Source organism: Ovis aries, chromosome 2 (assembly GCF_016772045.2).
Source record: "Ovis aries strain OAR_USU_Benz2616 breed Rambouillet chromosome 2, ARS-UI_Ramb_v3.0, whole genome shotgun sequence".
Classification (NCBI taxonomy): domain Eukaryota; kingdom Metazoa; phylum Chordata; class Mammalia; order Artiodactyla; family Bovidae; genus Ovis; species Ovis aries.
The window spans coordinates 198,541,624-198,558,575 of NC_056055.1; the positions used below are offsets into that span (position 1 = coordinate 198,541,624).

Consider the following 16,952-nt stretch of genomic DNA (forward strand, 5'->3'; position numbering starts at 1 on the left):
TCTCCAGCATTTATTGTTTGCAGATTTTTTGATGATGGCCATTCTGACTGGTGTAAGGTGATACTCATTGTAGTTCTGATTTGCATGTCTCTAATAATGAGTGATATTGAGCATCTGTTCATGTATTTGTTAGCCATCTGTATGTCTTCTTTGGAGAAATGTCTGTTTAGGACTTCTGCCCCCCTTTGGATTGGGCTGTTTTTTTTTCTGGTATTGAGTTGAATGAGTTGCTTGTATATTTTGGAGATTAATCCTTTGTCAGTTTTTTCACTTGCTATTATTTTCTGCCATTGTGAGCATTTTCTTTTCACCTTGTTCATAGTTTCCTTTGCTGTGCAAAAACTTTTAAGTTTAATTAGGCCCTGCTTGTTTGTTTTTATTTCCATTACTCTAGGAGGTGGGTCATAGAGGATCTGCTATGATTTATGTCAAAGAGTGTTTTATGTATGTTTTCCTCTAAGAGTTTTACAGTTTCTTTGAGTTTATCTTTGTGTATGTTTTTAGAAAGTGTTCAAATTTCATTCTTTTATATGTAGCTGTCCAGTTTTCCCAGCACTACTTAATAAATCAGTACTTTTAAAATACAGTTTCTACTCCTACCCACTCAAAGCCTCATAATCATTTTATCACACTGCTTCAGTTAGGTGTTTGGTGAGGGTTTTTCTAAAGGCCCTAAAGTGGAAACATTGTCCCCATCCTTCACTGCCTGTTTATTCTTCAAAATGTTCTCACTCATTCTTCAAAGTGCAGTTCAAACAGCCTATCCTCAATAAAGCTTTCCCTTCCCTTCAAGCTGATGTCAAATGCCACCTTCTCTGACTGCCATAGCACTTGGGGGACATTAAAGCAGCTGCCATTATTAACAGTCTATAAAGCATTTTTCAATTGTATTGTTATTCATCTGGATTATAGTTAGTTTTATATATTCTCTCCTTAGTAAGAACTCAGGGACACATGTCATTTTTGTGTATACCTCACATTAACCAAGTTTCTACACTACTAGTGTTCAATAAGTATTCATTTGTTGGAAGGAAAAGATATCCAAATTTCTACTACCTGGAATATTTGCTAAATGAGTCTAAGAGAATGGCTGGAAGACTTGTGAATGTCACTAGAATTTTCCCACTGCACTTCTCTTGAGTTACTGGCTTTGAGAAATGAAGCCAATATATATATGAAGCCAACGAACTCTCCTCTTGGGGGAGATTTTGATCATTGACTCTATCTTGTTCATCATTCACCAAACTTATCGTTTCAATCTACCAATATACACTTTCCATTCTGTCAGTAAGGTGCCTTTTGTCATCATTTCCTAGAATAGCCAAAGTTCTTCATGACACCCTGCTTCTTCAAACCAGACCGTCAAACTGTGGGCAAGGCATGATAGATGCGCAGTTACTACAGGATGTGCGTGCTTCCAACAGCTGGGCCAGAAGGCACATTTACCTCAAAGGTTTAACAATGCTGGGGCTAAATGCTGAGACTTTATAGGGTCATCTTAGTCCCACTGCTCAGTTTCCATCCATAAGAAGAAAAATTTTCATTCAAATTTTAAGGTGGACCTTAGCATCCTTATTACTAGACCATGAAAATAATTAAAATTCTGAGGCAGAGGAGTTGAAAGAAAATACAAATAAAGTTACTAATCTCTTGCACATTGTTCTGATCAGACTGAACAGTCAGCATCATATGGTGAAGTGGAGATAAGGCAAGTGTCTAAAGGGCACAGGTTGTGTGATAAAACCAGGCACGGCCCTAATATGCTACATATGATGTACAAAGTCCAAAGGTGAGAGGTCTATACTGCTTTTTAGGTGAATGTATCAGCATCGTCCAGGTTACCACTAATGGTTTAGATGACAGCCAGGTAGAGATTTATTAGCTACTCATAAAACATACATATTTTTGTGCATACCTCATCCTGCAATATATTTATATATCATTTTTATATGAGCTTCTTGTGTGTACTCGTCTATGTCTGCACTTTTAACCAGCAAACACATATGATCCTTAGAGCCAGTATGTAAATCATGAGGGGAAATTCCAAGAGTGGAATTCTGCTAAATCAAATCCAGTTATTTACTGCATTCATAATCTTTTCTTATAATAGAAGCTACAAAAATATTTGACATACAATATAATACTGAAGAGATGATATGCTCATAGACAAAACCTGGAAAAGGAATGCAGGAAAAGAATCTTAATTCTACTTGTCTAAGGGAATTTTAGAAACAATGTATATAACGTGATGATACATGACATTCAAAGCATAAGTCTATTGTTGCTGTTGTTCAGTCACTAAGCCATGTCTGACTCTTGCAACTCCACGTGCTGTGTATAGCACACCAGGCTCTTCTGTCCTTCACTATCTCCTGGAGTTTGCTCGAATTCATGTTCATTGAGTTGGTGATGCTACCTAACCATCTCACCCTCTACTGCCCTCTTGTCTTGTACTAAGGAGAAAATATTTGACATAAAACATTCCTCTTTTATTTATTTAACCTGCAACCGAAAAAGGGAAACAGAAAGAGTATTTCTTTTTTCTGTTCTTTTTTGGTTAGGTTATCGGAGAGCCCTCATGTGGTTACCAAGGGTCACTGCAAACCAGCAAAGTAGAGTACAGTAGAGCTTTTAATTCTGCCCATTTTCTCTGGGCATTTCATGTATAGAAATCAACTCTCATATACACCCTAATTTTAAAGAAGATTAGAGAGGATCACAACCTCATAGCCTAGGCCGGAGATTTTCATCTAATCCAGCAGTCCTCACTTAAGAAACTTCCCTACCTTTAATCCAATTTTAATCCCCAATTAAAATCTCAGGGACAGAGAAGCCTGCCAGGATACAGTCGCAAAAGTCAGACACGACTGAGTGATGGAGCAAAAGCTATGTTCATTTCTTCCTATGAAGTTGCTATCAGGTATGCCAAAGGGCTTCCCATCCCCCTCTCTTGAACACTATTGCATTATGAATCTTCTCTCATCACCCACACTGAACTTAAAAAAAAAAAAAAATCTAATTTCTTCAACCTTTCCTCTAATGTCTTACTTTTAAACTTGCAATTTAGGTTCTGTTTCCAGAGAGAAGCCCTGTCAACATTCCAGTACTTTTCAGCCTCCAAATGATAGTCTCAAACTAGAAAAACAAAGCAATAAGAAAGAGCCAGCGGAATTCAATAAATCCCACATCCTGCATTCCTACCAACCAACAGGTCACTTGCTGCAGCTGGGACTCACCTCGCCTGCGCTGTGGCTGCGCTGCCGGGTCAGGTGTTGCCGATGCACCAGTGCGCTCGTGGGTCTGCTGCTCTGAAGCGGGAGTCGGGGATCGATGAAAGTGGTGGTTCGGGAGTTGTGGTCAACAAAAAATGCCTAGGAAGCAATCCACTGAGTCAACAGTCCATACATGCTACAGACTTGTCCTATCGTTTCACCATTCAGGAAGAGACCCACTTTGGAGCAATAACCTTAGCTCTGTTTTCTCATAATTTCAAATCTTTGGGAGAATTACTCCTTCCTCCCTCAGGACAGACCAGAACACAGGAAGCGACGCTTAGACTGAATTCAGAGTGAAGAGAGCAGGAAAGAACATGGTCCCTGTGTTTAGGAAATACTCTTAAGAGAGAGTCATCAAAGTCAGGATCCTAGAAAAAAATCACCTGATTGGACATTTGGGCTTCTCTTAATTGATGCTAAGTGCATACTATTATGGATATTACCAAGTTATTCTTTCAAACATCATTGACTTCTCTTTTCCTTTTATGCAATCAGCTACCAAGTCCTCCCCCCATTTTCCCAAATATAGAGTCTCCTCTATTTCTCCCATCCCAGCCTGGCTACCATTCATTCCATTATTTCAGGACTTTCTCTTAAATGTAAAATTATGAATAGTTTCTCAGTTATTTCACATCTCTAACAACCTTGATTCACTGAACTGGCACCTCACTATGAGAATATATTTTCCTAAAAGCTTTGACTATATCTCCACTCCAATCCAAACCCTCTACTGGCTACCTGTTATCTACAACAACAACAACAAAAAAATTCCAACCCTTTGGTCACTTTTCTAAGACTCTTTAAAGTCTTCTTATTTGTTCTTCCAGTTTAATCATCAGTCACACATCTAAATTCTATCACGTTCAATGACTCTGGGCAAGTCACTTAAGTTCTCTGGGCTACAGATTTCTTATAAAAACATGTCTCCCTCTCTCCCTCATTCATAACAAACATTTCTCCCCCATAATGTGACAGGAGGGAGGAAACCATGTCTGACACATTTACTGCAGAATCCCTAGTGACATGAAATCATGAATGAGCATAAGCCATTTCCCTCAGTTTCGCAGGAAAGTCTGCAAGCAATGTAGAAAGGTCTTTAAAAATTCTTTTTAATTCTAACGCTCTTCCCAAGAGCTATTTTTCATTATCAGTAAGAACCAAATGGTAGTAAGTTTTCAAAGAAAAATTCATTCAAGGCAATAATGAAGCCCATTATCTCAAGGACAATTGAAAATGTAAGTTTTCCATGACCAGGTAAAGTTAATTAGGTCGTCAAAGATAAAAAGGACTATTAGGAAAGCCTGGAAACTCATTACTGATTAAAATGTCAGGACACAAGCTATATGTCAAATAACCTAAATGAGCAAAATAGAACTGACAACTCAAATTGATGGAGCTCCTTTAACAAAGTATTATACCTTAAAGACTAGGAAATAATACATCTAGATAAATCCCAGGGGCAGATGGTATATTTATGCCAATTAAAAAAATCACCTTCCCATTATGAAACAAAATGTTTCTGTAGATACAGAATTAGGAAACAGGGCACAATAATTTGTAAGAAGCTCCCAAACAGGCAGAAAATGACTCCTTTAAAAAGTAACTTTCAGCAGAAAGTGCACTAGAAGAAACAAAGCAGAGAAATAACCAGAACCAGAATCCTGTTGGCCCTTTTCTCAATGTTTGATTTCTAGGTACAAAGATTAGATTAAATGGAAGTCGTGTAGGAGATGGTGTCATCAACCTTATATCCCTGGGTAATGTTCCCTTTTTTCATGACCTACCAGGTGGAATGTCTTACTTCTCTGATCCTGTTAAAAAAAAAGTACATCAATTGTAAACCCTACACAGGTTTGTACTGATAGGCTCTGGTCTCAAATGTGACACCAGTTCCTGTTTGATTTGAGCTTCTAATCAACATCTGGATATTACTTCTGCCACTATTTAAAATGTCATAAAATAGAAATTCAATTATTTTTATAAGTAGACATTTCAAAATAATATCATATCAATTTCACATCCTCTTTAAGAAGATTAAGCTCTTATTACTTACAACAATAATATGAACCATACTAAGGGGAAAATGCAAAGAGTATGAAAATAGAATTGCCTACTTACTCTACCTAATTTCTTAGGCATGTTTTGAAGGTGCAGGTGGCCATTTAGAGGTAACAATGATGCACTTGTAATTGTAAGGACAAATGGGTGTGTGCATCTAGGTCAGTTGTGATTTACCTGGAGTGTCACAGTATAATTTGATGTTAAGAGGCTTGTCTAAAATCCATTCTCTAAAGAATTATGCTGTGAATGCCTTCAGGGTAGGGACTCCTTACTCACCCTGTTCTCTCTGGTAGCTTTTAGGGTTACGTCTGGGAGAAAGAGAGTGCTCAGAAAATAAACTTCCAAAAACTTGAACAGCAAACTCTTGACCAAAATACAAGAAGACAAATGACAATGAACTAACCAAGTATTAAAAATCACATTTTTTTAACATAAGCATAGAAAGACTGACAAGTTAGAGAAAAATAAATGAGAGAAGTGTGTGTGTGTGTGTGTGTGTGTGTGTGTGTGTGTGTGTGTTGTGTGTGTCGGGTAAAACACGCGGAGAACTGAAGACTACAAAACCACAAATAAGATAGGAGGTTTCAAAATATCTCAAATGGACATGTATAAACTACCAAGTTAAAACTTGAGAAGTTGAAGACAAAGTAGTGATTAAATGCTTGCGATCCAGAAAGACAAGCCTGGGTCTGAGCCCTAACTCCACCACTTACTAGTGACATAACCTTGGGCAAACTACTTAACTTCTTTAAACCACAATTTCTTTTCTGTTAAATAGGGACAGTAATGCCTACATCAAACAAAGGTAAAATGCGATGGTTCATATAAATTTTTGAACATAGTCTCTGTGACCCCTTAAATGTGACTTACTATTATTATTACTAATAATAGTTTTAACTTCTGAGACATTTTTCTAAAGATTGTAATTTTTCTCCCTACAGTCTATACACCAAGCTCAAAAAAATGGAGAACCAGTAAAACTACTTCCCAGGCTCCTTCCAGCTCTGTGTGGCCTAGATTAAGTTCTGGCCAATGAGATGTAAACAGCGTGCCACGTGATACTTCCGGACAACCTCCTTTCCAGGAGATTTTCACAAGGTGAAGTCCTCCTTCTGTTCTTCATCCATTTAGCTTCCTAAAACAAAGACGTGAACCATGCAGAGCTCCAGCAGCCGTACTGAACCTTGAAGAGTTTGGCTTTAGTAAGACTGAGTGGCTAAGCAAAAAAACTATAAGGAGCTAGGGCTCTTACAATATAAGGAACCACCCTAAAACCTACAGGCTGCCTACCTCTGAACTTCATATATGAGAATAAAATCTTGCATTTTAAACTTTGGATAGGTTTCTGTCACAGGGTAGCCAAACCAAATCCTAACTGAGCAACTGTCTCAGCACAGATGAACACATAAGCCAGCCACCACCATTATAAATAAGATTTTTCATTATTTCATAAGTGATGATGTCTTATTGTTGCTCACCTTCAATACAGTTGGGTAATGGTTCGAGGTTTAAGTGAAACGTAGGGCTGGGAAAGTATAAAGCTGAGATTTGAATCCATTTCCTGACTCCAAAGCCCAGTGAGCAGTGCCTCCTTCCCCTCTCATCTTATTTCTCCTCTTTTTTTCCCCATTCTTTCTTCCTCCTGTTTTTCCTTTTGATGTTCTTCTCACTCTCCTCACACCTCACATAGTACTTGAGTTTAGAGAAACATTTACATATTTATTGAATTAGGCCGACAATAACATTCAGCACTGACAAGCCCACTGCTGATGCTGGACAGCAAACGGTGCTTCCTCCGCACAGTCCACGGACTGCTCCCCTGCTGGAGACAGCGCTGTGGGTGGCGAGAGGTGTTAGTCTGTATTCCACAAGGGGCTCAGATTCAGAGAAGATGGAATGTGTACATTGTTTACATGAGTTTTTTAAGTCTGCCAGATACTTGGGGGAAAGTCCCTATTAAGACCTGTATGGAAGCCACGGCTAGTGCACTAGCTCTGGCTGAGGACAGCACCAAGAAGCAGCTTCTCTGAGCATGCGCGGTGCTCTCTCTGTTAGCTGTGTGACCCTGGACAGTGCTTTGCTACATCCACACAAAGGAGATGACTCAAATCCCAGCTGAGTTGTGGAAAATGTTTTCTACTTTAACATGAAGAGGAATGCATAAACAAATACCACCCAAAGTTTAGGCTTGCCATTTCTATTTGTGATGCACAAATCAATTATGTCACAAAAGTAGATTACGTTCCCACAGGATATCCTAAGTAGCTCAAGTCAGTAACAAAGCTGACTGACTACTTTTTTTTCCTTTTTTAAATTTAATTTGGGTCACTTTTTATGTCATCATTCTTGAGTGGTCTGCTTTTATTTATGAAATTTTCTACCAGGTATTAATAAATACTGCCTGAGTAAACAGTATGTTGAGAATGCAGACATCGAAAAAGCAATTGTATCCAGAAATGAATCTTTTTCAGATTAGCCACTAGCTAAGCAAATTTTGATAACATAGAGTCTCAACTGTTAAGTTTCATTAAGGAAATCCACTCAAGCTTCCCCATGCTGGACCAGCTAGAACTAACAATATAATAAGAAAACTGAAAGGAATGCAAATATCCAAATTCAAATCTCATTTTAAAAACGTCTACCCTTTCACTGCTTCAGGGCATGGTCAGAGTCAGAAAATATGAGCTGGTTGGAGCCAAGTGGTATTTTAGTGAGGCCAAACAAAATATACTTCTCTCTTTACACAATTCTTTTTTTAAGTTTCTATTATTTTAAGAAAAGAAAAAGCCATCAGTATTTGTGAAGAAATACCAACCTCAGGCTCAACAAATCTAAGTCACAGAAGTTTGAATTTGTTTCCAGTTAACATTTTGCCAAACCAGGAATCCATATTAAAAGACCATGTAAACAAAATAAAACAAAAAGCACTTGTAACTATGCTACAGAAAGACATCAGATCTTCTTTCTTTCCCTAAAAGAACAACAATTTAAAGATTAGAAGTGCTACATACTGAATCTGTTCTAACTTCTAGTTTATCAACTCTATAAAATCTTAAAATGCTCAAAAAAGTTAATTGTAATCTAATTTCTATAAAGATTTTAATTTACTCACGCATTCTCTCCCTTCCAAAATATAAATCTCCTCTCAGCTCCTGGTCCCCTCTCTAGCATTTCCCCAATTATAAGGAATAAACATGGTATTATTTTCTCTATATTATATCCCAGACAGATCTCTGTTACCAAATGATAGATGAAAAGACCTGAATGACATAGTTTATTATAAGTAAAAAACAGTAATGCTAACATCTTCTACCATTTGGTTCATTTGAAGGAATGAGAGGTCCTAAATATCTCATGGCATCTGTATCAATCACAAAAAAGTTAAAGAAAGTTATTTTGTTAAATTGTTATAATCAGAGAGCTAAAGTCGATAGAAGAGAAAAACAGGGACACAAGGCACTGGATTAGAGTTCTGGAAACAGCTGATCAGTTAGTAGATGTGGATAAGTAAAACATTCCCCATACTTCATGTATAAATGTTAGCTCAAGGCAGGGTGGAGAAGGGGGGAAGCAGATTTTATGTGTTGGGAGTGGTGGTATTTAGGTGTGAAGACATATAATACAGGGAAGCCAGTGACATGCTGGGGATGGCTTGGACCAGATTCCATGAACTCATGGTGAAATTTCAAGGAATTATGGTAGCTGGTTGATGATGATGCTGACAGCCTGAAACTGGCAATGGTGAGAGAATTTACACCATGGAAAATGGCAAACACTGTAGATCAGCCCTCTTCCCCACCACCCCTAAGGAGCTGGTTGCTAAGCATTTACCACTACAGAAAACCAAGAATGAAGTTATCCAAATCAGTACATTTTAGGTAATACAGAAGGGCATTACCATGAAATCTGAAGATAGTATACTACATTTTTTATAAAGATCCAATGCTGGTCAGAGGACAACTCTTTAAAAGCAAACAAGACTCCATGGTACTAGCATTTTATTCAAAAATACATTTGCAAAACCAAACTCTGCTCTATTCTCTCATTCAGAAAGATATACAGCCTCAGAAGATTCTTCATTTCAGCCTCTATGTGCATTTGCATGGGTTACTTTTTGGTCTAACAAGTTTGTACCCCGTACAAATACGCAAGAGATCCTCTACAGTGTGCTATTTAAAGGTTAATTTCATTTCTACTTGGAATGTTATGTAATTGGAGGTGATTAAACCAGATCACCGGTCCGTCTAGTCAAGGCTATGGTTTTTCCAGTGGTCATGTATGGATGTGAGAGTTGGACTGTGAAGAAAGCTGAGCACCAAAGAATTGATGCTTTTGAGTTGTGGTGTTGGAGAAGACTCTTGAGAGTCCCTTGGACTGCAAGGAGATCCAACCAGTCCATTCTAAAGGAAATTAGTCCTGGGTGTTCTTTGGAAGGACTGATGCTGAAGCTGAAACTCCAATACTTTGGCCACCTCATGCGAAGAATTGACTCATTGGAAAAGACTCTGATGCTGGGAGGGATTGGGGGCAGGAGGAGAAGGGGATAACAGAAGATGAGATGGCTGGATGGCATCACCAACTCGATGGACATGAGTTTGGGTAAACTCCGGGAGTTGGTGATGGACAGGGAGGCCTGGCGTGCTGCGATTCATGAGGTTGCAAAGAGTCGGACATGACTGAGCGACTGAACTGACTGACTGACTGACTGAAACCAGATCACCACCACAAAGTTGTTAGTTGTTTCAAAGTAATTAAAGAGATGCACCACAAAAATAAGAAATACAGTGCTCTAATAGAAAAAAAAAAAAGAAAGAAAGAAAGAAAAACATAGTTTTCTAAGTGTAGAACTTACTCAGCTAAAAGACTTTTGGGATTCACTTGAAACTTCCACATATTATACTCATTAAGATGAACCTGACCTAATAAACTGGCCATGAGCTTCATATAGGATTAAAACCAAAGTCTATGTCATCACTTGGGCAACTTCTCTAGCCACATAGGCTATTAGAGTATGGTAAAATGAGAATCCTTAGGCAGGCTAGGACCGTGGTAACTTTCATGGTACAAATATCTTCTCTCTTCTAAAAATCTGTCCTAACCATAACTGCTACTTGCCATGGTCATTCCATTTGCCAAGGTGAATATTCAGACCATGCTGATACTCAACTCCCCAGTCTGACATCCAAAGTCACAATGTCCTAGAGTTACAAAGCTTGGCTTTAGAAAGCTTTGGGAAAGGATGCTTCACCTTAAATAGGCAGATGGTTACCATTTTACATTTTTTCTTTAAAGAACCCATAACATTTCTATCACTTTTTTTTAAAGTCCAAAGTTTCTTAGCATTTCAATTTAGGCTCAAGTAGAATGATCTGGGGAAAGCACCTGTGAGAGTGCCCCACAGTACTCTACTGTTTGACAGTACAAAACAAAGAAGCAGGAAAAAGAGTTATTTCATATTTGCCATCTGAAAGAGGAGATAAAAAATAAATAAACTTTTTCCAAAAACTAAACCAAACAATAAGTTCACTATATAAACTTAGGAAATATCAAGCTTTGTCATAACTTTCTAACTGTCCATGTCTTTTGTATCATTCTCTCTGTTATCCTTAACTCTCTGCAATAGTGCTTCGACAGATTTTACTTCACTGATATTGATCTGTGACGGTTAATTTTATGTGTTAACTGGGCCAGCGGGTGCCAAACAATATTCTGGATGTGTCTGTTGGTGTTTCTGGAAGAGATACCTTTCAATCAGTAGCCAGAGTTAAACAGATGGTCTTCCCCAATGTGGGTAAAAGTGAGAGTGTTAGTCACTCAGTCCTGTCTGACTCTTTGCGACCCCATGGAATGTAGCCCTCCAGGCTCCTCTGTTCATGGGATTCTCTAGGCAAGAATACCAGAGTGGGTTGCCATGCCCTCCTTCGGAGGATCTTCCCGACCCAGGGATCAAACCCAGGTCTCCTGAGTTGCAGGCAATTCTTGACCATTTGAGCTACCTGGGAAGCCCTCCAATGTGGGTGGGCCTCATAAAATCATTGAAGGTCAAAAGTCTGAGTAAGAGGGACCTGCTTTGGCCTGATTGAGTAGGAACATTGGTATTTTCTTGAGTCTTGAGTCGTGAGCCTGCTGGGTTTTGTATTGGATCTTATACCATCAGCTCTCTGTGTGTGTGTGTGTGTGTGTGTGTGTGTGCATGTGTGTGTGTGTGTGTGTGTGTGTGTGTGCTTGTATCTAATACAGGGTTTCTCAATATTTTCCCGTTCCTTCTTCAAAGGAACCAAACATACCCACTCAGGATGTTCTTTTATCCATTTCTTTACGTTAGGTGTTTTCCTTCCTTTCCCAGGCCCTGTTTTCTCTCCCCCACAATCTAATTTTATAAAAATCCTACTTATCATTTAGGGTTCAGGTCAAAGCCAGTCTTTACTATGAACTCTCCAGGTTTTCATTCCAGAAATGTCATTCTGCGTCTATACTAGTGCGTGATGCCTATTCTGTGTTTTCATAACACAGATCAGAGGCACTGAAGTAGAACAGTCTTGGGGAGGGTGCCTAGTGGTTTTACACTGGAAGGGCATGATTCTGTGCAAATGCATGGATCTGATTTCAGTTCTGGTTCTAAGAAGAAAGCTACTTCTCTTGTGAAGTATGTTTCTAAAATGCTATCTTCATGACCATAGCTTACAGAGTATGTAACCACCACAGAAGAAGACCAGTAATCTAGCAAGAGACAAATCTAGCAGAGAGACCACAATAACAGAGGACTCGTAGAGAAACTAATAATGCTCTGGGTCATTATACAGGTTTCAGGTAGAAGCAAACACTTGCGGGGAGACTACCCTGCACTGGTCAAGAACAATATGGACAAAAGGAGCATGAACAGTAAAGTGACCCCTACTGTGGCAAAATCATTTTCTTGGACCACCTTGGTTAAGGGAGATCAGCAGGCTGTTAACAGGAGGCATGGGACACTACACTAGTTCTACACTGCATCTTTGATAAGTCACTGTGTATCTCCCATTAGATAAGGATTCAGCCATCAATAACAAATCTTTATCATTTTCATAAAAGTCTAAATTGAAACTGTTTAGTTATTGTTCTAGATAGATTCTTGCTTCTACCTAATCATTAAATCAAGATTTTAGTGAGTGGGTAGGAATAACCAGGTGAGTAGCATTCCTGACTTAGTGTGCCATGTGGTCCATTTTATTCTGTAGGTGTCTGCATAATCCATATTTTTTCCCCAAAACTAAGTAATAAAACTCTAGAGATTTGTAATTGTACTGCTTTTATTTTCTACACTATAAGTAATAAGTCAATTACTGAGTAAATTGTGTTAATTATAATCCTAATTGTTTTTCTTCCATTTGTTATCCCATGATTATCTAAGTGGATGCCAACCACAGCCCCAGGAGCTGGACAGGACAGGTTACTAATGCTCACTTCAGAGAAAACTGAGGTTTGTAGAAGTAGATCAGACAGTGATAGATCCAGGAATCCTGACCTACTGCAGCATAATTTCCTCAAATTCTTCAAATTAACAATGGGAAGGAAGAAAAGAAAGGAGTGAAGAAGGGAGGGAGGAAGAAAAGAAAGAAGAAAGGAGCAAAGAGTAAAAGTAAGGCAGAAAGAACAGACACTACATGTTCAGCAACATTTGGTTTTCCTTATTAAAACTCATAATCGTCTACAGATATATTATCCCCATGAGCACATACTAATGATCAAACCCAGCCAAGAATCAGAAGCATTTTAACCAAGTCACATTTTAATACTACTGACGCATATTTCTTGCATAAATATAAAAAGTTTATATCAACACTGTAACCCAGATCCCAAATTACCCTTTTTTTCCACAGTCCTGAGAGTGTACAAAAGTTTACGAATTATTACAATAGAAGAAAGAAGAGATTTTCTTTCTATACTGGCCTACTTTCTTTGCTTAAATGTTTTGTTTCAAATAAGACAAGTCAAAATGTGTCCTGTATGTTAGTTGAAATCCTAGACTTTAGGTTCAACAGATATGTATACATAGATGTTAATCATAGTCTCATGAGGACTATCCTGAATAAAATAAAACTTGGATTAATTGCTAGGATAAAAATAATTAAGAAAATCAAGTAGTGAAATAAAATACTAATTAAAACACAGTGTGGAATTGTGAACAAGATACCTTTCCAAATGTAATTAAAAGTAGAACTATATCATCTAATCCATAAGACTAAAGAATCAAAGATCTATAAAATCTAGGAGCTAAAAAGGGAAACCTAGTCTTCCTCTAATTTAACCTACTGCTTTTTAAAAATAGTTTTATTGAGATATAACTCAGATACTATACAATTCACCCATTTGAATGGTACAATCCACTGTTTTTAGTATACACATAGTATTGTGCAACCATCACCATAATATAATTTTAAAACATTCTCTCCAGCAAGAGAAATTAGGCTTCCCTTTTTAGCTCCTAGATCTATGGTATTTAAGCATGAAGTCATGAATGTGTTTCTGGTGGAGTGTCATCTGACAAAATACCTATAATCTAATCAAAACCTATTTGTATGACTCAGCTTTGAAGGATACCAGTAAGCCCAACACCTGGACTATAACTCTTCTTCCTCGGAATGATAAAGTATATCTCATTTTCAAAGACAATCCCTCCCAATAGAGTGCAGTGGTTAAGAGACACCCTCCTAAAGTCAGAATCCTGAATTCATCACTTGCTTATTATACACACATTATAAGAACCTGACTGTTGATGCAGGAGACATAAGGGATGTGGATTCGATCCCTGGGTCAGGAAGGTACCCTGGAGGAGGACATGGCAACCCATTCCAGTATTCTTGCCTGCAGAATCCCATAGACAGAGGAGCCCGGTGGGCTACGGTCCATAGGATCGCAAAGAATCAGACATAACTGAAGCGGCTTAGCAGACGCATGCACACACACAAATTTCAATTAAAATGTGAACAATAATGATAATACCCACCTCAGAAACTGCCATGAGGTTGAAATAAAATAATCCATGCACAAATACCTAGTTAAGTGCCTGGCACATGGATTGAGCCCAATAAATGTAGATGTCATCACTGTTACCACCATCGTTATCATCTTACCCAGAAGGCCTGATAGTTGTTCTTACTTTTTAATTCATAGTCAATGCTAAAAGAATATTTTACTTCTCTGCTTTCATGCAAGTCAAGGACATTTTTCACCCTAGAACTTCCCCTAAAAGCACACCAGATCTAGAATTTTGTGAAACCTCAGCCAACTTAAACCCTTGGCCTTCAGTAATTAGAAGAAAAGTCTCTTCCAAACTGGAGACAGCTAAACTGTAGTACAGCATAATCACTACCCTGTTCAAACATGTAATGTGAAAAATCCAAGACAACACATGGAATAAGAAAGGTCAAACCAGGCAAATCCTAGGAGCTATTTCCAGTGAGTGCACAGAAGGAGGAGCAAGTGGCAATGGGGAGAGAGCCTGGAAGCTTGCTTGTTTGTCCAAAGCAGATATCACCGAAAAACTAGGAATCTACAGATAACAAATTTTCATTCCTTCATCAAACCTGTTTTGAGAATCTTCTATACAAATGGCTCTGGGGTTGAAGAGGGAGTGATTTAAAAAAATAAACAGAAGAACTCTCAAGGAGGGGATCATATGCTTGGGAAGACAAAACAAGTTAACAGCAGCACCATGAGACACATAGGTATAGGCATCATGAAACAGTGCAAGAGGGACTGTGGGGACTCACTTATGCCTAGAGAGGCAAGAGCAATCCAGCCACTCTGCTGCCCTTCAATGGCGTGTATGAAAGCCCCCACACTCTCAACCATGGTAGGAGACCATGCCACATGCTCCCAGAGCACTGTTTACTGCCTTCCCTGTAAGAGCTAGAAGATGTGTATTCACCTCCTCCCTGGTGAGAGGCAAGGTGACAGCACAGACTCTGGATCTGGATGGACTAAGTCAAATCCAATTCTACCACACACTAATTATAGGATCTTGGTCAGCTCACTTAGCCATGCTGCGCTTCAGTTTCCTCTTCCAAAAACTATGGATTAAAAATAGCAGTTATGTACAAGGTTGCATTGAGAATGGAAGGAATTAATCTAAATGCATAGCCACATCTAGCACCTATCTAGTGGCACACGCTACATAATACTACACTGTGAGCTTGTAGCATAGTTATCACAGTGGCATGCTTATAGCAGGCCAAAGCAGGAAGTGCAGTGAATGGCAAAATTAATGAAAACACAGGAAGATGGTGCACTTGAGAAAAGAAGATGGAGCCAAATTTCATAGTCCTGAGCAGCTAAATTTGACCACATTTCTCATAAGAACCATGTCTTTTCATGCAGGTGAGGATTTGGTCATCCTATTCCATGTCAATTCTAGAAATTAGTCATCACTCTGGAGAAAAAAAACTCATAGCATTTAATAGCTTCTGATGCTATATTAAATGGGAAAAAAGTTTACTCCCTTTAAACATTATAGAGGTAAAGTAATACATCAAAAAGGGGCAGTTAAAATTTCAGGCTAGTAGAAAACCTGTTAACGGCAAAGGATGGGAGCTATGATTTTTAAAGTACAGCCACAGCAAGAGCCTCTCCCAGATGTTCTTTAAAGGTATTTTTGTTTATTGGAAGTCAGTCATTTGTAAAGAAAGGATGATGGGAAGCACAGGGAGATACACCTGCTTTCATTAAGGTATCCAGCTTAGCTAAAAATCTCATTAAAGTCTAAATGCACAAAGCAGAGGAATCAGGCTAAAGTGATCATCTTTCAGGCCTGTCTGGTAATTCATTCTGTCCATAAGGCCAGGGGTCCTTCCACATCTTCCATGCCACACATCATTCAAAAGGAAAGTCACCAGCAACCTGTGAGGTCAGCTATCTCCCAACTCATACTCAATGCTCTTAACAATGCTTACAACTTTAGGCTGAAACCCCACATGAGTCCAAACCCTCAGGAAAGAGGATAGATGGTTATGTTACCCACACAGTTGAGATAATGTTTACCTCTGTTTAGCCATCAAAACTTTTATAAAAGCTATGAGACAGAACTCGTTCTTAAGAATACATCATAACTCATCTTAAATAGTATTCTAAGTTCAACTTAAACTCTTCTCAAGGTTCAGGTGTTATTAATAAGAAGCTCTCTCCTGAAGCATGTCTGGCAAGTTATGAGTGGCAAGAAGGGAAACTTCCCTTCCAGGTCTGCATGATAAGTTCCCGATTCCCTTCAGCTAAGGATACAAAATGACTTAACATGTTAAGTCTCTGCACAGAACAGAAATACATGCAACATTATCTCAGCTTGGGTTTTTCCCTGGACCTGTGGTTTTCTAATGAGTATAGAACCCCATGACATCAGGAAAGAACTGTCAGAGTTGAGAACAGAGCTGTTTCTTGGTCTGCTAATGCTCTTATACATGCAGGTATAATACTATCAGTATTTTCCATCGCCCTTTCTTGGACTACCTGCGCATTTCGGCACCAGCAAAGTGACATCCTCCTCAGGAAAGAGAGAGCACGGGAACTGCCAAGTGTCCCTGCAGGTTCCCCGTGTCCTGGAAAGGCTTCCCTGCCATCCCACCTAACCCTGATATACCACTA

General features: G+C 38.7%; 1 protein-coding gene across 7 annotated transcripts in view; it reads right to left on the reverse strand.

Moving 5' to 3' along the window:
* Positions 1-16,952, reverse strand: part of HECW2 (HECT, C2 and WW domain containing E3 ubiquitin protein ligase 2) — a 446,556-nt gene that overhangs the window by 79,748 nt on the left and 349,856 nt on the right. For all 7 annotated transcript variants that reach the window (XM_060411238.1, XM_060411235.1, XM_027965053.3 and 4 more), the window contains one exon: positions 3,237-3,371. In XM_060411238.1, the coding sequence (XP_060267221.1) occupies positions 3,237-3,371 (135 nt within the window). The remainder of the gene's footprint in view (positions 1-3,236; positions 3,372-16,952) is intronic.